The sequence below is a fragment of the Calonectris borealis genome, chromosome 15 (assembly GCF_964195595.1).
Source record: "Calonectris borealis chromosome 15, bCalBor7.hap1.2, whole genome shotgun sequence".
In the NCBI taxonomy this organism is placed as follows: Eukaryota; Metazoa; Chordata; class Aves; order Procellariiformes; family Procellariidae; genus Calonectris; species Calonectris borealis.
The window spans coordinates 18,889,810-18,909,465 of NC_134326.1; the positions used below are offsets into that span (position 1 = coordinate 18,889,810).

Here is a 19,656-nt window from a genome sequence, read left to right on the forward strand (position 1 = left end):
CCCGGAGGCCAATATGCTGGGATGATGCATCTTGAATAAGCAGAGTTGGAAATTTCACTTTCAACTTTTCCAACCATTGCTGCCACTTGCATGCTACAAAAAGCTATATTTCTCTATTTGGCTTTCTCACTGTTTGTATTTCTAGACAGTTTTTATATAACTGAGTTTCATAGCATGCTACAAGTCTGACCATTTAATTTAGACTTTTATTATTATTGGAATATAATACAACTTTGTATACTCTCCTATTTTCCAGCTATAATTATGGATGAAGTAGAAGGCATTGAGCTGTCCGTGCAGGAGATCTTGTTCTCTCTGTCTCTGTGGACAAATATATTGCTTACATTACTTCTGTTCTGTGGGCCTTCCATGGACTGCAGTGTCCTCCATGTAAATCCCAAAGAGTATACCAGATAGCATTTGAGACTGTTAAGTAACGGCTCCTGTGGTTGAAGAAGACTTTTTTCAAGCTTTACTGATTAGAATTCAGTATTTCAAGGATCTAAATCATTTTCATCAGGGTGAATGACTGAAGATGAAGATGAATGCCTTGGGGTTTTTTTTCCTCACAAATAAGTTAATCATTTTTACTCCTCCTTTTCCTTTTAATTTGTTACAGGTTTGAGCTATCCGGAAGATGAAGTCCTGGCTGCAGTTGGTATTCTTTACCTGTATTTTCTTGGTCTGGCACACAAAAGCAGAGTTCTTCACCTCCATAGGTATGGAAAGAACCAATGCACGATGTTGTGATGTGGTTAATGTGATTGCCAAAACTGTTAAAGTTTACAGTTGAAGCACATGGCTTTCTTCAGATGGCCCTGTTAAACACTGTCTGCATTAGGCAAAGCTACTCTTCCACATCCTTGATGCTATTCAGCATTGCAAGTCTTGCATTGGTGCAATTTGTTTGCAGTTGGGTAACTTAGCCCATTGTGTCCAACATGATATAAGTTTCTCTGGGGGCTCTGTCAGTAAAATAAGACAGTACCTGTATTTTATTAAGAATTGCGCACCTGTTGTAGTCTTGAACACAGCACAAACCTTATGCTGAAAAGCTTAGTCCTGAATTTATGATTATGAAGAGAATTTAAGTGATAAATATGTGAAATATTTTCTTTCATAGAGCTTGAAATCTCATGTCTTCTCAAAAAACTGGAGTTAGGTATCAGAAGGAGAAATTAATATCCCCCTTACATTATGTGTGTTTTATAAGACCTGAGTAAATCCTGAAGAATTCACATTGTTATAAATCCTGAAAATAAATTGATTTTTGACAATTTAGTTCTTGTGTTCTAATAGTTGTGATATAACCATGTATGGTTGTGGTAGAGCCTGAAAATAAGCACAAACTGAGTTTTCTGCTGTGAGTTGGTCTAATGTTTTCCTGTGGAATAGTGTGGGGAATTTACTCCCATAAGGATAATAGAGATTGATTAACTACAACTGGCTGTTCTCCAGAATATGCTTTGAGCTCAGTGGAGCTATGTTTCTGAATGGTAAAACTCCCGGTGGTTTATTTTGCACCACTGTGTGGAACTGCTCAGCCAGAGCAAGGCAGAGTGGTGTTTCACTGCCAACCCCCAGCACATGCTCCTGTGCTCTGGAGTTGGCTAAACAGTATTTAGCTACATGTGTATTATTTGGTTCTCTTTTTTCCTAAGATAAGTAGCTTTTTGTACAAAGTTACTGTGAAGGATCACCTTTTCTTTACACTTGCCTATTCCTGAACCTTTCCTAACTCTCAGAATAGCAGAGCCTGCTGACTTCCATCTGCTTAATCATGCCTCATTAATAATTACTTTGGAATGCTGAAACTAAAGCTGTGGCTGCATTTATAAATCTCATCCGGTCTTTCAGTCTTTGGTCTTTGAAAAGCAAGGTTTGTCATAGCAATTAGGATTGACATGCTAGCAATTTCCACTAATGCTAATCAGGAGAGAGTGTGTGTGTGTCAGTCTATAAATATTAGTCTGAAATTCCTCTGTACTTAATGTTAGGTTGTGTTTCCACAGTAACCCATATTGAAAAGTTGTAATTTTAAGTGATGCCAATGGTTAGACTAATAATTTATTAGTGTGACCTAATCTGTATCCATATGTAGAACAGATGCTTTGGCAAATATTTGGATCTTTCATTGCTTTGACTCAATAGCTGTATTAATGTCAAACCTTTCTGATTGTCTTGCATACACTTGTAATACTAAAAGTAATTCAGAGGCAGTGGAAGGGTCACAGCAAAGCTACACGAGCCATTGAAGTTGGGTTTTTAAAAGTCTCTTGAAGCATTTGAATGCCAGACCTGTATGTATAGTAGCTTTTGTGGTTTACAGGCATTGAAGCGCACACCCTTAATTTGTCTGTTCTTTGTGGTGGTTTTAATAGCCCTAAAGCATTTAAGGTCTGTCTTCTGTGCTGGTTACTTTTTTAGGTCTGATTAACGTTTGCTCATACTCCGTTTTTAGGTCAAATGACAGACCTGATTTATGCGGAGAAAGATCTGGTACAGTCTTTAAAGGAATATATCCGAGCAGAAGAGAACAAGCTCTCTCAGATTAAAAGGTAGGGGGAGAGGTTTGCATAATGAAGGGTGACAAAATGGCTCCTCTTCAATTACACTACACCTTTCTGTCACCACTCTTTGCTGCTAGATCTTGTTAGCATTTCCTCAGTAGATAATCACAGTGAGACCACAGGTACTAACTTGGTTGTAATTTATTCCCATAAACCTGCAGAGAGGGGGCCTTGCTTCAGATATCATTTAGACTTTGTCTGCTTGTTTAGAAACTGTTGTCTGCTGGGCTCTTCCCACTTTTCCCTGTCCTTGTACCATGACAGTGCTCCTATGGAAAGACACTACTCATGTTAGAGGAGCCTTGTCCGGGGGCGTTAAATGCCTCTGGGTGTCAGTGCTCTGTGCTACCTGTTGTTTCACAGCATCAGCACTGCTTACAACGGCAAAGTGTGCCAACTGCATTGTTTAATGGAGCACACACCAAATCCCCGGCTTCCTTCCCGTGTTGGCTTTGCTCTCAGGGACAGGTCTCTCCTGCCTCGTTCTCTTCAGTCGCCAACCTGGCTACAGCACATCTCGGACATTATCCTGTTTGCTTAGACCACTTGAAAGGCTCTTGCTGACAACCGACATTTTCTGTGTCCCTTAGACTGTTAATACTTATCTAGTCGAAAGTAATATCTAATAGGGCGTGTCACTAGAATAGGCTAAATGAGGTCCAGGTTCAGAAGAGCTGAGAGCCGTACTTGCCAAAGAATTTCTAAACTCCAGGCTATGTGTGGCAGTTTGATCTCCCTTTGGGGGTGTAGGGTGGGGATGGGGCTGTGGAGTAAGTGAAATGATATGAATCCCTTGTCACTTGTATGCACAAGTGTTCATTTCTTGAAAAGCTGCCCTATTAAGGAAAAGCAATCTCCTCTTCAAGTATTGTTAAAGAGAATGTCAGTTCAATCTATGTACAAACTTTTGTCTTTTTTCAAAAGAAGTCTTTTTTTCATGGGCTGACATATGCAAGTGCTTTTTAATGTGTTAAATTTTCAGTTGACTTGTATTTTGGTGTATTTGTAAGCAAGAGTATTCTACCACTGTGTCAATATTTGAGCCCTTGCACACTGCTAGTGTATGAGGCATGTTCTTTGTAACAGAGGTGCTAAATTTTATCATTTGAATATGGTAATACTTCTCAGTATTTTGTCTATTAGTTCCAGAGATATGTTTATGATTCAAAAGCATTGTGATGTGAATAAAGAGACTAAACTTGACAGTATTTACTGTTTTGCAAAATAAATATTAGAAGTTGTGAAAGTCTAAATTAAAAAGAGTGCAGGTGAGACTGGTCTTAATTGATGTTGTTAATCTGATGTCCCTGCAAAGGATCTCTGGAAAAACCATCTTTCTTTTGTTCTGTTGCAACATCATAGTATAGAGGAGAAGCCAGGTAGCCTGACAATATTTACCTGTGTTTATGTAAAATTGTTTGTAACCATAGTTCATTCATGGCTTACTGACTTTGAGATTATAGGCTCAAAGAGGATTTCTTATGTTCAGTTATTAGCTTATCTCAGCAGAGTGTTTTCTTCCTATTGAGTACTGAAAGAGGAACACACATGTTTGTGGCCAGATGTTTGTGTCAAGGGGTAATATGAAGGGCAACGGAAGAAATTCTCACTTTAGCATCAGCACGTAGTCGGCAGTTCAAATGTACTGTAACACAGAAGGTGAAGTTTCCCACTACTGCTTTGAAGCTGACCAACAGAGCAATCTAGGTGACTGACAGCACTGCCGCTGTACTGTCTGAGGGTTTCCAGTCTGAAAATCAAAGCTTATGGTTTAGTTTCCATAAAGCTAAAAAGCTCTTGAGGTTTTATTTATGCTTGTATCTTTACTAAGATAGACAAGTGACACTCACAGTGATTGTGTGCTGTATCTCATTATTTTCTGAAGTGCAGTATGCTGAAAATTGATGGCTAAGACTCATTGCAAGTGAGATGTGTGCCAACTGTAGTAAGGTTTAAAATAGTAAGCAGGGAAATAAATTCCTTTTAAAAGAAAGACTGTTTTAATTAAAAAAATCAGTTGTATTCACTTTATCCTTGTGAAGTGGAAAGCTTGAAAGCTGGTTACGATGGTGAAAGCAGCAATAAATTGATTCTAGCTGTGTGTAATTAGGATGACTTAAAAAGGAAGACATGCATTCATAAACTGTTCTCAGACTGAGGCGTACACTTCTCGTTCCAGCTGGGCTGAAAAAATGGATGTACTGACTAGCAAATCAACCTCTGATCCAGAAGGGTATCTGGCACATCCTGTAAATGCATATAAGCTGGTGAAGCGTTTAAATACTGACTGGCTGGAATTGGAAAACCTGGTTCTTCAGGACACAACAAATGGTAAGGAGTTACAGGGGGGGAAAGATATCAGTAGGAGGTAGCCTTAGAACACAGTTGCTTATCCTCCTTGTATTCTGGAAAGCTGCAAACTCGGCTGTGGTTTAAATATTATGGCCAAGTTTGTTTCAAACTTAAACAAATGACTGGCCGCTTGTTTACTGGTTACCCAAGTGAGTGAAACTTGCCACTGAAACATGTCTGTTACCTGTCTTAGACCTGTTAGATTTTGTGTGGCTTGTGCTGTTTGGGGCGAAGGGGAGAATGGGATATACTAAAGTGGTCAGCTGTGTCGGCAGCTATTGTTTTACGCCTAGTCTTGAGATTTATTTCCTTTTATATAAAAACTTACTCATCTGCTTTCCCAGTCTGCTGCTTCTCTTGGCGATCATTGTTTTTTGACTATGTTGATCAGTAGATAAGATTTAAGAATCAAAATATGAGACCCATACTGAATTGGTGAAGGAATTCATATCAGCCCCAGCATTAAGAGTTGGCAGATGTTGTGGTCAGTCTGATGATAACAGGATAATATACAATTACTATCTGTAAACCTACCCTTCTATATCAAATCTTTCCAGTACTAATCTTTGCTTTTGCATCATATTGTCAAAGTGTCAGCCTGAATTTGCTTCCATAGCTTTTTTTTTAAATGCGGGTTTATTTTTACTGGACTCCTTAACAGTAAGGGAGAAGAGGCTATGTTTTTCAGGCAGAACATTGCATGTTTTCCCTTTCTACTCAGCATATGCTAAAGTTTAGGTACTTGGAAGCTTTTTCCAGCCAAGATTTTTATTGTCTTTTGGAACAGTCATCCTAGATGGAAATAAAATACTCGATTCTATTGAGTACTTCTGTCATTCCCTTTCAGTTCTGCTTGCTGCATTACTAGAAATGGCTGGATTTTCCTTCAGTTGATTGCCCCCACTTCTGCCCAACCAACCTGCTGTACAGACTTGATATAGAATTAAATGCACTACTTAAATATTTCTGAATGTCACCTGTTTTTACTCGTCAGGTTTAAAAGTGTCTTACTGAGTAAGGACCTACCCCTACTTAGGGGATCCTGGATCAGGGTTTCTGTCCCTTGAGCTGAGATTTGAAAAGCTGTCATGGCTTTACAGGTTGGAGTACAAGAGTCTGAAATATTGTCCAGTACTATGATCTGTAGTTGTCTCTGTGGATATTGCTTGAGAACTGATGAAAGCTATTAAGTTTTCATGCTAGAAGGAGGCATTACAGTAGAATGAAGATCATTAGATTCACATTGTACTTTTGTAATTGTGTGGCACAAGAAAACAGAGGGTTTTATTATTTATCCTTTATCTCTTGCTCGTGAGCTGTATTTCTTAAAATGAGACAGAAAACAAGTTACAAAGTTTTTGTAACTTGAGAGCCTAATAAGAGGCTTTAAACAGGGATTATTTGAATCTCAATTCCCAAAACAAAGCAGATGTTTCCTCTTCTGTGTTAATCTAGTACTGATACTTACACAAACTCAAAGTAACATCTTTCCCTTTTACTGCAAAGGCTTTATTGCAAATCTTACAATTCAGCGTCAGTTTTTTCCAACTGAAGAAGATGAGACTGGAGCTGCGAAGGCTCTGATGCGCCTGCAGGACACATACAAACTGGATCCTGAAACTCTCTCTCGAGGAAACTTACCAGGTAAGTGCACAAAGGTCTCCTCTGCTTTAAAAGGAAGGAAGTGGTGACATCTTTAAACTCTCTCCAAAAGTCCTTTTTCAGTAGTGAGGAAGAACCATGGTGCTGAAAGTCCATGCGGCTTAGATGCTTGAGGACATACCTATTTCAGCACTTTGAGAACAACCTTGAGGTTGTTCCCACCTGAGCCAAGGCACCATGGTCTGCAGTGACCAACTCAAGTAGCATTTTTAAAATTAGTATTTCTTAAAAAGAAAATGCTGATTTTTATAATCACTATACCAAAACAACAAAGGATGACATACTTTCTTGTGCTGGTTACTGTGTAAGCAAATGCCATTGGTACTTCCTGTCCCCAAAAACTTACGAACCGAGGGAAGGAGCTGCTCCATATTTCATTGCTCTGATGGCTCTTACAAAGCTTGGCTCTGTTCTTGTTTGCTGTGGTCTTCCAGTGAGGCTTTGGTTGAATCACTTTGCTCCTGTTCTTTCTGTGAAATGGGGACTAACAGTTTTTGCCACAGAGAGGTTTTGGAAAGTACATAGATATATCGGGATGCTTCAGTGTTTTGGCAGCTGAGTCCTGATAAATGTTTGTTGCTGCTGCTTATGAGAGACTTACTGAAACTGGATACGGTTGCTAGCAACACATTGTTTACAAACTGAATAGGCTTCATTAGAGTGTGGCTAGATGAGTTGACAAAACAGTTTTAGTTATTATATGTAGGTTATTAACAATGAACTTAATTTTAAGTCTTATCTGTGCATCTGCTGAGCTGGAGCGACTGGAAATCAGTGCACCGTTACAGTCAAATGGATACCCGGTTTGTCTAAATAACAATCAGCTTGCTTATGCACAAATGTACATCTCCAGTAAATAGCAAAGAAGCTAGCTCTGCATATAGTCAGGCTTCTCTGATCATCTAACAGTGTTAATTTGTAGGTTCAGTAAAATCTTAAGCTTTTGGTCTCTTCTGCCTTTGCCTACAACAGAAAACACAATAGCTTAACTCTGTAATTTCTATGTTAAACTTCTCTTGGTTTCCAAAGGAATTAATGCCGCAGAATTATGATAGAATGTAGTCTTTAATTCTGAAGGTGATCAATTTGGTACAGAACCTAAAATACTGTCAAAGCATTGTCTTTTAGAAGCCTTTTTGGATGATAAAAGCATGTATTTACAGATATTCCTCAATGTGCCCCATGTATTTGAAGGCAAAGGTGCTTCTGTGTGGATTGCTTAAAGCTATCTTTTTGTTTTTTAGGAACAAAATATAGATCCACTTTGACAGTAGGTGACTGCTTTGGTATGGGGAAGACTGCTTACAATGATGGAGACTACTATCACACAGTACTGTGGATGGAACAAGCCTTAAAACAACATGATGAGGGGGAGGATACAACAGTCAGCAAAGTGGAGATCCTAGATTATCTCAGCTATGCTGTTTTCCAGTTTGGGGATTTACACAGAGCCATGGAGCTTACCAGACGTCTGATATCCCTTGGTAAGAACAAAAAACCTGCTATTCTAGTGCTGGGGAGTGTTGCTGGCAACAGAACCCAGAGCAGTCATGGCCCATACATATTGGTGAGCTGACTGGAAGGATATCCTGCCAGATGACTTGTAATAAACATAGGTCCTGGAAAAAAAACAGCTTACTTATACATGAAGTATCTTTAACAAGCTATCTTAGTCCATGCTGTTATTACCCAAAGACCCAATGTTTGTCTGACTGCAGTACCTGTGTGCTTTGCTTCAGTATACTGAGATGTTGTGTTTGGTAACACTTAAAGCCTGGATCAAGTGGAGATCAAGGCTACCATGGACTTAGGCGGAGTGCTGTATCTTCTGTAAAGTCCTACTGACTTCACATATTCCTCTTTATTCCTCAGTGCAGGTACTCTTTGATGCCAGAAGAATACTTTGCCTGAGATCTTAAAGTATTTATTTCTGAATATTCAGAACAGATTGAGTTTCTTAAAACCTTCTTTTATCTCTGGTCTGTTTCTAGCTTTCTCTTGAGTAAGCAAATAAGCATTGCTTCCTATCCAACTATGCCTACTTCCTGCATTGGAAAGGTTTATCCTCCCCAATTAGTGTTAACATCTACTGTGTTATGTATTTGTATGTTTTTTTTAATCTGCTGTGGTTCTTAGTTTAGCTGCATCCTGAGCATGGGTGAAGCCTTTCTATTAAAAAATATGTATCAGTCTAATTTCTGCAGACATTGGAATTCATAGATTAAAATTTACACGAATATGTATTGAATCTAGCTCCCTCTGCAATAGGGTTTAGCACTGATAGCAGAATGCAAATCGTTATCAGCACCAAACAGTGGAACAGATTTGGCAGTGCCCTTTGGGAGCAGCAGCTTCCTCTCCTCTGGGCTCAACTTCCTTATCGGGCCGCTATTAGCCTATGCTCTGAGTGGTTACATCAGTGGCCTTCTGGGTTAGTTCCATAAGATAAACACAATAAGCCTGGGAGAGCCAGAAGGGAAAGAAACTGTTCTAGGTGCTAGTGTCCAGAAACATTGGTGAGCAGGGAATTGTTCCTTCTTAGTTACGCTGGGTAAAGATCTATTGATGATGCTTATTGATTCATACCAACATCACTAATAAATCAATAATGATAGGTCCAATGATGCTAGTGATCCAGGATACCTCCCATAGAAACCTGTTACAAACATCTAGAGATGGATGCTGTAGGTGGGCTCTTAGTGGTAACTCATACCTCTGAGCTTCCCAACTTTGGAGGAAGTCTTTGGGACTGAAGTCTGTGGCTGGGACTCCACCGCAGTCCTTGGTCAAAGCATGCTTGTGCAGTGCGGATGAGAAGCATGGTGGAGGGGAGGGGTGCAACAAGTAGACTAGCTTGATTTCTTCTGATGAGCTCTATGATCTGCTTATCTTAGAACTGGGCAGAGAAGCTGAGAGAAAAGGAGGGATGTGAAGACCAAAAACTTCTACTCTTTTTTTCTTCTTGGAGTACAAATTTTGTGACAAGTCCTTCCGGAAAAGATTCTTTTGCAGACTATGCCTACCTTCCCTCTGCAAAGACAGAAACTTCCCAGTGCTGGTTTTCAGTGCAGACTGGAGCCAATGCCTTTGTTGCCTGATAATGCTTTAAGAAGGGGAGAGTTATTGCTGTCTTGATACAAAGACTTGTTTGTATTAATAGTTCCTGAGATTGCATAAATCACTGGTTCTGTCTGTTTTTCTCCCAATGAAGACAGTACTCATGAAAGAGCAGGCAGTAATCTGCGGTACTTTGAGAAGTTGCTGGAGAAGGAGAGAGGGGAGAAGGAGAAAGAGAAGTCAATAAACAAGACCATGATGACGACAGAACCAGTGGTGCAAAGTGGTGCCTATGAGAGGCCTCTTGACTACTTGCCGGAGCGTGATATCTATGAGGCCCTTTGCAGAGGTGAAGGGGTAAAAATGGTAAGAGGAAGGCAAGAATTTCCTGACTGTGCTGCCTTTGCATAAGGGTGCTCAAGCTTGGTGGGACATGTTAAGTTTTTCCTTCTGTGAAGCTGTATTTTTAAATGTAGTTCTGTCCAGGCTGAGATTTGTATCTTATGTCTTGGCCTCTCTATCTTTAGCTGTTAATCCTAGACAGAAAAACGGCTCTTAAACCTCTTCAAGGTTGAAAATTGATTCTCCTCAGTCTGTCTACTCAGCCGTTTCAAATGCTGGCTGTACAGATATACTAGGAGGCTTTTTCCACTGAGAGCTGGTTATGCTTTGCCACACGTAACAGAATCACATTATTCCTTCCCTTTTGCATCTTAAAGACATGTCCTTCTGGGGTGACTATTTTGACCAACTAGTCTCCAGTATCTCTCAGCAAACATGGCTTTAATTCTCAGTGCAGGAAAATAAATCAATTTATTCAATCTGCATAGTCTTAATTATAAGAACCAGACTTTTTTTACAGCTTGCTTTTTGTGTAGTTATTTGCTTAATCTGTAACCTATTATGATTTAATTCTCCTAAAGGTTAGTGTTTCAGATGTTGCTCAGTGGTATCTTGAGTGGCATATGTTGTTTTTTATTTGCAGTAAATTGCAGAATCACTCATGCTTACCTCTTAAATTTGCAAGTCAGCTGATGGCTTTTACAGTGTTTGTGGAATGAAGCTCATTTTCTTTTTTGTCTTGCCTGTTTTAAGTTCATGAGAAGTGGTTGAGCAAACAATGTTTTATTTGGTGTTTTGTTTCAGACACCTCGAAGACAGAAAAGGCTGTTTTGTAGGTACCATGATGGAAACAGAAACCCTCATCTGCTCATAGCTCCTTTTAAGGAAGAAGATGAATGGGATAGCCCTCATATTGTACGATACTATGATGTCATGTCTGATGAAGAAATTGAGAAAATTAAACAACTAGCTAAGCCAAGGGTAAGTTTCCCCTCTTCCATCTCGCTAATGACTGCTAATTCCGTGCTTTAATCTCTATTGGCAAAGACTAGGCAAAGGATTTGAAAGATTTGGTTTCATACTACAGATGATACACTGCAGCTGTGAGCCTAAGGGGAATGATTTCGAAACTGCCTGGTGATGTAGGACCATAAAGCCCAGGCTCCTGAAGGTATTTATGCCTTGTTGCACTTAATTATGCAAAGTTCTCAGTAAATGGCTTAGAAACCTTTTAGGAAACTGGGGACTAGGCCGGAAAAGGTAGATGACTGACTGGCTTACAGCTCTAGGAGTAGCTGTCCAATATATCTTAAGTCTGCCTTTTGAAATGGAGCCAAACTTGAAAACAAAATTTAAAAAGCCCAAATCCCGAGAGAAGTGGGAAGAAACAATGTTTTTTTTAAGTTGTGCTAGAAGAATATCTAGAGGCTTGTTTTTTTGCTTCGGGTAACCTGGAATCAACTGTTTCTGTTTTAAACCATAGTCTAGACTGGCACAGAGGCAGGCACTTCAGATGCCATGGTGCATCCATGAGTGGAACTGCAGTGTTCTCCTGAGGCCACACACAGCTCATTGGGAATAATGTGATACAGTTAACACAGGGTGGAGAAATCATTTGTGCTCTTAAGTAATTCCCAATCTGGGACTTGGGAAAGTTGGAGTACTTGGAAGGATGAATGCACAATGCAGTATCATTTTCCACCTAGATAACTGTCTGTTGGGCAGCAGAGAAACAGTTGTGAGAGCTTCAGTATGCTAGATGTAGATCCAATTCAAAGGCAGCAGCTTTGAGTGGGAGCCCTAGTTTTGATGCAATACTTGTTACCCAGGGTGTGAATTCTAGTGACTCTGCACACAAAGAAGCAGCTACGTAATGCAAAGCTAATAATTATCTTGTCTGATTCTTCTGGAGGTGGAATTTCCTGTCTGTTTCCTTTCTGGCAAAAAAAAGTATGGCAGTGTGAGGTCAGTGGTAGATGCTACACCTTACTTTTCTGTCAGGTCTGACAAGCGTGTGGAACTAAACATTTCTATTTTTATAAATGCATTCATTTTAGCACTCTTCTAGCTACTGCTATAAAATGTGGCACTAAAATTCCAGTCAAGAATTACCCTTCTGTATGTGTTTCTAAATGTAAACATAAATATCTACTTAGAAACAGACTGAGAAAATGATGCTTCCTAAGAACATGAATAACTTGGGATGTTTGTGAAGCTGAACTTCTATGACTACCAGTCAGCTATGGGAGTGTTGGCAGAACACTCCTGTCTCGATGAGGTCTCTCACCTCCATAAATGGAGACTTTTTCCTATTACATCATACTATAAAACTTCAAGAGCTTCAGATAAAATGGAAACATTCAAATAGAGCATATCACTTAACCTGTTTTATCAAATTGAGCACATTCTAAATAAGGCAACTATTAGTTTTTTTGTTTGGTTTTCCCTTTTTGTTCAAAGTTGAACATAAGGTTCAAAGTTTTAGGGAAAGTCTTAAGTCTTGCTCACTGAGTTTTTCTTATGTTACTAATGTCAGAGGAATTCTTCATATAAGCTATGTAGTGTAGAACTGGGATCAGTCCCTGTAAGAGTAGGTAAATATTGTAGTCTTAAGATTCAGGTGAAAGTTTTCAATAAAAAAAAAGCAACCATTTTCTTTTAACTTATGTTTTCTAAATCTGTCTATACCTCAGTTGTGGGAATAGCTTTAAATTCTGCAGTACTACTGAAAGAATGGAAAATGCAAGTCCTGTGATGAGATGGTCCTTAATAAATATAGCTTAATTTCAGCCAGGAAATTTTAGTTAGTAATCATGGAAGCTTTCAGACAGAACTCTGAAGTAGTATGTTAGTTTTGGGCTCAGAAAGATGAGCACTTCCTTTGTTCTAAAATGCATTTGCAAGAAATTTCTAATTTTGAGTCCAAGCACTTTAATATTATCTGCAGTTTACACTTGGCAATATTTTTTTGTTTTGTAGAGAAACAACATCTGTACGTGATTGAGAGTAGCTGTATTCAAGTTGGGTTTTGTGCCTGTTTTGCAAAATGCAATCGCTTTTACTCCAGTTCCAAAAAGTAGTTCCAACTTTTCAGGCAATACATCAGGGCTGACTGGGAAGGGTCAAGAAAATTCTTAACTTTATTGGTGTGGATAGCATTGGGGCAGGTCTGCCATGAAAGTATGAGGACCTTATTCCCAAAGTTCTGGGTGCTACCTGCAATACAGGCATGCCTGACCAGGCAAAAATATGGCATGGAGGGCGTCACTTGAATATCTTTGAACTCAGTGCTATAGGAAGGATTTCAGCAATACGGAATTTCAGAAGGAAAAGCCAATGGAGTGCATGCTAAACTAAACACAGACTCAAGAGGAACACTGGATGAAGCTTCTGATCAATCCAGTGTGTTACGATGATTCTTCAAAGGCCAGCAAATGCCTGTTATAAGGCTGCTTTCTCCACCCTGGGAGAGGAAGCCTCACACTTATCAGTTGGTTGTACCAAGTGAGGTATAGATTGTATGTCTTAAGTGAAGAAGCCCGCCTATCAGAAAGAGGAGTGTTCTATTGTCATACAGAGTAGATATGGAATAATATAAATGTAGTCAGGCCTGTTTTAGTTCTGATTTATTTAGATCAAATGCTAGGTGCAGAAATCAAGCAAGCATATACAAGCTTGAAAATGGCAGTGGAATGAAAAGTTTGGGACGCTAAATTATACTCTAAAAGCTATGCTCCATTGTACAAGTGAAGAACAACATTCAGTCAGCCTGGCTCTTCAGTTATGATTTATGCAGGAGAAATCTGGAACAAAATAACAGTGACTCAGAATTACAGGAACAGCTGTGCCAAGAACTCTTGTATAGGGACAAGACAGCTGACATGGATTGTAAAGCTGGCTGGAGACTTATTTGAGGAAAAACAAAGGAAATAATGACTGCATGCTCTGAAGAAAATGGAAATAAAAAGGCTTTTTGTGACCTATAATTAAGTGGAAGGAAGGAGGCATGACTTAAAGTGTTTGTGGTTTGCAGGAGTTAAATTTAAATGTGGTCTGAGTTTACAGTCAAAGAAAGGAGCGTCCCAGTTCTTGTTCTCAGCTGCAAGTATAAAACCAAAGTGACCTGTTGTGTTGTGCTAGCAGCAGTCAATCATTTTGACACCACAGCAAATCTGATCAGTTTTGCCAAGGTCCAAGTTTTTCCTACAAATACGGTGATGTGGCCTAACAGTGATGATGCATTAGTCACTGTTTAAAATGTATAGGTGAACTGTGTTTTTGCAGAGTTACCTTCATAATGTAGTAACATTATCTCAAACTGTCTCTGTGAATTAGATGTTCGAGGCATCTTCCAACTGGAAAATCTGAGCACGGTAATGTTGAGCGTTGCCCTCAGGAGTTTTCTACCATTGTGGATTTGCCTGCCTCATAATTTGTCACTCATTCTGTAAAATTTTTCACTTGTTATTTTTCATCTAAGAATGAGGTTGGGGTTGTTTCAGTCTACATGAGGAGCAGGCTATTAAATTTATGGAGTATCCAATGATTTTCTCTTTGCCAAGAACTTGGGCTTCATATGCTGTTAATGTTTTTGTTGTTGTTCCTTCTTGCTAATATTGACTCCAGCTGTTTAAAAAAGTACCTTCAAAACCTGTTCAGCAAGTGGTACTTGTGGATTTAATGAATATCATGGCTTGTGCAGTCAGTCAAATTCTTTTTCCAGGATCAAATGCAGGTGATGGATTGCACTTGTGTTTCTGCATGTACTGTTCTAGTGTGAAATCGGAACAAACTCTAGGTTGGAGCTATAGCTTTCATCCAGTGATGTGTTTAAGTTGGACAAACGAGGCGTTGATTTTGGTTAAGATGAGAGAAAATTTCTTTCTAACCTGTAGTTGATGTGTTTCTTCCCCCTTGGGATTTTTTTGACACAGCTGGCACGAGCCACAGTACGTGATCCCAAAACCGGTGTCCTTACAGTGGCTAGCTACAGGGTATCAAAAAGGTAAGCATAGAGAAGAGTTTAGCTTTAAGGTTTTTGTGCTTAACAGCTGTCACCTGCTACCTACAGCTGAAAACTTGAAGTGCTTTGCATGTAGCAAAAGCTTGCACAACAAATGCATGGTAAATGGCTCTTTTAGCCATCTGACAGAGGGCAGAAGAATCCTTCTGCCTTGGGAAATGGGTTGTTGTGGTTGGTATTCTAAAAAAACATGTTTCAATTCTTCCCTATCCTAGCTCATGGTTGGAGGAAGAGGATGATCCTGTTGTGGCCAAGGTGAATCAACGAATGCAGCAGATCACAGGGTTAACAGTGAAAACAGCCGAACTATTGCAGGTTGGTACGCTTGTCTTGTCAGACTTCATTCTGGTAAAATTAGCGGCTGCTCAGGGTGGTCTGGTGCTTATGCAGATACAAACATAGGCTGGCTCTTATCCAGCCCCTCTTAGGCGTTCTGTTGTCTGCTGACTAAGCACATGGAGTAGGTAGGGTGTTTATGGTGTGCAGGGTGTTCCCAGCTGCTGCTAGCTGTAAGGACCTGGCAGGTAGATGTTTCCCCTTTGTGTGCCAGGCAGGGAAGGATAGAGATATCAAAGAAATAGAAGATAACTTTGGCAGGAATCTATGATTTACCAGTTTGTTTTGAGGGCAATGCCTGCCACTTATTTTCAAGTCTGCAAAAGTTGAACCTCCTTCCTAGGTGAACTTTTCAAAGACCCAAATAGTTTTCATAGCCCTGCTATATTCTCATATGAAGTCTGATCCTTGGCTATCTGTTGGGGAGAGGAAAGAGTAGGAGTGGTACAGGACTGCCAGGATAGCTGTACCTTAGCCTGTTTACTGCTTCTCTTCCTCCATGCTCCTTGAATTCCTGTTTTAGAGCCTGATTGAAGTGCTGTTGGTTACTGGCTATCCACAGAAATCAGGTAATTGTGTAGTGATCTTGGAGACACGTTAAGTGCAGCCTCAGAGTAACTAGATCGTAAGTTATGTCATCTTCAAATAAAGTAAGCAAAGTGGTGCTTTTAAGCTACTTTGAGCATTCTGTGTTCCTGGATGGGCTTGTCTATGTAACAGATCATACATGTGTGACACCGAATCTAATTCTAGGCTGTGTATCTCCTAGTTTGGACACACATACTGGAGAGCTACATGCACTCAGCTCCCTCCTCTTCAGAGGAGGGAGCAAGAGTGTGGTAAAACTATTGCTGCTAATTCATGTTAAACAAGCTGTTGTAAGCGGTAAGTAGAGTGCTGCCATTGAGAAACATTTGGTACTGAGAAATAATTCTCAGCAAAACCCTTAAACTATGAAAGGGAAAGAGCACCTAAGTTGTTTCTCATCTGTGTACCTCAATTCTGGCAATCTGAAGAGAAATTAAGTGTGCTATAGATAACAATCTTGCCACAAAGTGCTGTTTCTCAAAGCTTGTTTTGGATTTCTAAGAGCAAATGCTATCTTCTGCAGCAATCACTTGCAAATCAATGGATGTTTATGCTTCCTTCTTCCATGCTGTAGGTTGCCAACTATGGAATGGGAGGGCAGTATGAGCCACACTTCGATTTTTCTAGGGTAAGATCACACTTTCAGTTATTTCTTAGTGGGGTGGGGAGGGGGGAACAGTTTGTTTTGAGAGAAAACTGCTGAAACTGTTTTCTGTTAAAACACTTAATGTATAGCCCTATTGCATGGAGGGATGAAGACTTTTGAAAAGCCTTTGCGCTGCCTTCTCTGATGCTGAAAGTTCAAGAGAACAATGAACAAATCTGCCTGCTTATCTCTGTCACCTTTGTTCCTTGCACAATATAGAGACATTAAAAGATAGTCCTGCAGCACTTGAATATGCTCTTTCCATTACTTTATTTGGAAACTGAGGTCTGCAAGCCCTGGGTTGTGAGTCTGTGTTGTTCCGTTAGGTTTCCGAGTTCAGCAAGGCTGTCTTGAGTCCTCCTTTGGTAGATATTTTAAAGCACTTTGTGGGAGCTGGCTGAGGAGGAGACATCCTCCCACCTCCTTTCAGAAAAGTAGCCATTAAGGAAATCTTCATGTGTCGTAGAGCCCTTCTGGCAAAACCCTTAGTGTGGCTGCAGCTATGGGGTCGGAAGAGGGTTTGTCGGGTCGGTATTCAGGAGGGCAGTGCTTCGGTGAGCAGGAGAACTCGAAGCTGGTTGGTGCCAGATCCGCAGCAGGCACTAGAGGGCTCTACTTGGCAGATAACAGCTCTGGTTTGTGCACGCGGGGGAGAAAAGAGGAACAGAAATTCTTAATTGTCACCCTGAAACAGTTTACGAACATGCTAATCATACCGAAGAGCTATGATGACTGGTAATTTCAAATATAAAATCCATCTGATGCCTTTGTTTCCAGTAGAACTGTGGCATTTCAATGGAATCTGGGTTAATTCAGGCTGTCCCAGTGGTTTTACCTGGTAGAAGGGATTGCTACAGCCAGAGTGCAACCCAATAATTGAGTGCAGAATTGAAGCCACCCAACTTAGCACTGTTTAAAAAAAAAAACAAAAATAAAAAAATCCTGAACTTCAACACTGTGGAAGCTCATATTCGTTAGCTTTGGCCTGTTGAGAGAATTTTCCTGTTAACTTTAAGACTACTTCGTTTCCCAAGTCAAGCAAATGCTCTTAAATTCTCTTCAAAGCCTTTGAACTCGAGGACCTCAGCCATCAAATTGGCTAGTGTGGACTTTACTTTTGGATTAGGCAGCTGGGGCAGAGCTCCACTTGGAACATAACCTTGGCTGCAGTCATCAGTTAAGGCAAGGCAATTGCAGAATTTGCCATAGTTTTGGACTGGTCCTCCAGGCTCTCTGTGCATCACAGATTTCTGTATTGAAATACAGAGATACTGCTGTGTCTCCCCATCTCCTGATCAGCCTTGCAGCATTTTGTTCCCTTGCAGTTCTCAAATAGGGACACATTAATAGTTGCATATTACAATTTTGAGATTTTATTGGTTGCTCAAAACTTAGAGAAATCTTTTGATATTGAAGTTCAGAAACGCCTGGCTGGACCTGGGTTTGGCAGCGGTGGCAGAAACCAGGAAATTCTCTATATCTCAATGCTCTTATGTTGGCTCTTAGATGGAATTTGCATATGCAGATGCAAAAGTCTGATTTTTCTTATGAACCCGTTTCAGGAAAGATCTTTTATTTCTTGAAATATGCTTCGAGTAAATTGAACTCTAACATAGTCTTAGAGATGGTGGCTGTGTTTTTTCTTGCTGTTTGTTTTTTTCAAGTACTGATTTTTGCTTTTCTTTAAATGTTGAAGATTACTGTTTTTATGTAGAAGAGTGCACCTTAATGTCTCCTGGCAGAAATTACTCCTGACTATTAGCAACGTAAATAAACTTTTAATTGCATTTTTTTTTGAAGGGAGGAGAGACACATTGGTATTCTAGATGTTCTTTCCGCTTCTAAACTGGCACCAACGTGGTCGTATACTTCAACAAACGAAACTCAATGTTTCCTACAGAGTAAAGACAATTTGATCTTTTTGATGTGGTCCTTAATCCTAGATAGGCAACCACCTGAAAGAAGTTCATTATTGCTATTCTGCAATTTTGCCTGCTGGCAAAAAATGCATTTTCTCATGACAGTATTTCTTTGAGTCACTACTACATTTAAGAGAATCTATTGTGTTATCTAAAGCCCACTGAAGATGAGCTTTTTCATATTCACCTCAGTTGTTGACTTTGGATCAGTGTCCAGTACAGTAACAGCCTGTTGTTCACTTTAACTTTACTTGGATAACATCTGTGCTACAGGCCCTGAAAACACTGCTTCTACTCTGCCCTAAGAATTGCTTCAGTGCTACTTCTCCTTATAGCATCTGAGTGCTATGTGCATGCATTTATGCACCCTGGCTGCAATTTGTAATGGCTTTAATGTTGCCCTGTATCAATTGTCCCCTTTTTATTCCAACTCTTTAAATTGGGCTTAAGGATCTCTCTGCAGAGCTACACATATGTAACACTAGTGTGAGCCTGTTTGGAACTTGGGTTAAAGTTGTTGTCTGTTACAGCGACCCTTTGACAGCACACTCAAATCGGAAGGAAATAGGCTAGCGACGTTTCTTAACTATGTAAGTACCTCTGTTTGTCTGCTGTTTGTGAGCTTGAAGTTTGCAGTTATTCTCATTTAATTTTATAGAAAGATGAGCCAGATGCTTTCAAGCGGTTAGGGACTGGAAATCGTGTGGCCACTTTTTTAAACTATGTAAGTATGATGATCCTTTATGCATTGAGTGTAACTTCAGCAGCATCTTATTTACAGCTTGTGCAGTTGGTTATTTGTAGAGATTCCCTGGCATCTGGAAGTAGGGATTTCATTATTCTTGCAGCATCAGGTGCTGTCCCATCTGAGTTGATAGAGTTCTGGTGGTATTTAACCTCAGAGCAGAAAATTTGAATATAGGGCCCAGCTTCCCCTTTTGGCCACTCTACTATGAAATCTTTGACTTCATTGGATTCCTGTTGAGAGAGGAGAATTTGGCTTATTTCTCAAAGGTGAGTACTTGGGGTACTCCTCATGTGGTACACTGTTTGAGAACGTGACTATCAGCCGTTTACTGTGAGACAGTCATGTTCTTCCACCACTGTTTGACAGCACTTGATGTTGTGGTCTGTCAGCCTCCATTTTAGCTGTTTGTCAAA

The 19,656-nt window shown here is 39.9% G+C and overlaps 1 protein-coding gene across 3 annotated transcripts in view; it reads left to right on the forward strand.

Annotated features, from left to right (window-relative positions):
- The window catches only part of P4HA2 (prolyl 4-hydroxylase subunit alpha 2), a 30,916-nt gene that overhangs the window by 7,514 nt on the left and 3,746 nt on the right, over positions 1–19,656 (forward strand). Inside the window, exons 3-14 of one of the 3 annotated variants that reach the window (XM_075164535.1) lie at positions 620–719; positions 2,462–2,558; positions 4,750–4,901; positions 6,429–6,566; positions 7,829–8,068; positions 9,796–10,007; positions 10,788–10,964; positions 14,918–14,988; positions 15,222–15,321; positions 16,505–16,558; positions 19,026–19,085; positions 19,154–19,219. In XM_075164535.1, coding sequence (XP_075020636.1) covers positions 638–719; positions 2,462–2,558; positions 4,750–4,901; positions 6,429–6,566; positions 7,829–8,068; positions 9,796–10,007; positions 10,788–10,964; positions 14,918–14,988; positions 15,222–15,321; positions 16,505–16,558; positions 19,026–19,085; positions 19,154–19,219 — 1,449 coding nt within the window. In that variant the 5' untranslated portion in view covers positions 620–637. The remainder of the gene's footprint in view (positions 1–619; positions 720–2,461; positions 2,559–4,749; positions 4,902–6,428; positions 6,567–7,828; positions 8,069–9,795; positions 10,008–10,787; positions 10,965–14,917; positions 14,989–15,221; positions 15,322–16,504; positions 16,559–19,025; positions 19,086–19,153; positions 19,220–19,656) is intronic. The other 2 variants (XM_075164534.1, XM_075164533.1) reach the window with 2 other exon arrangements.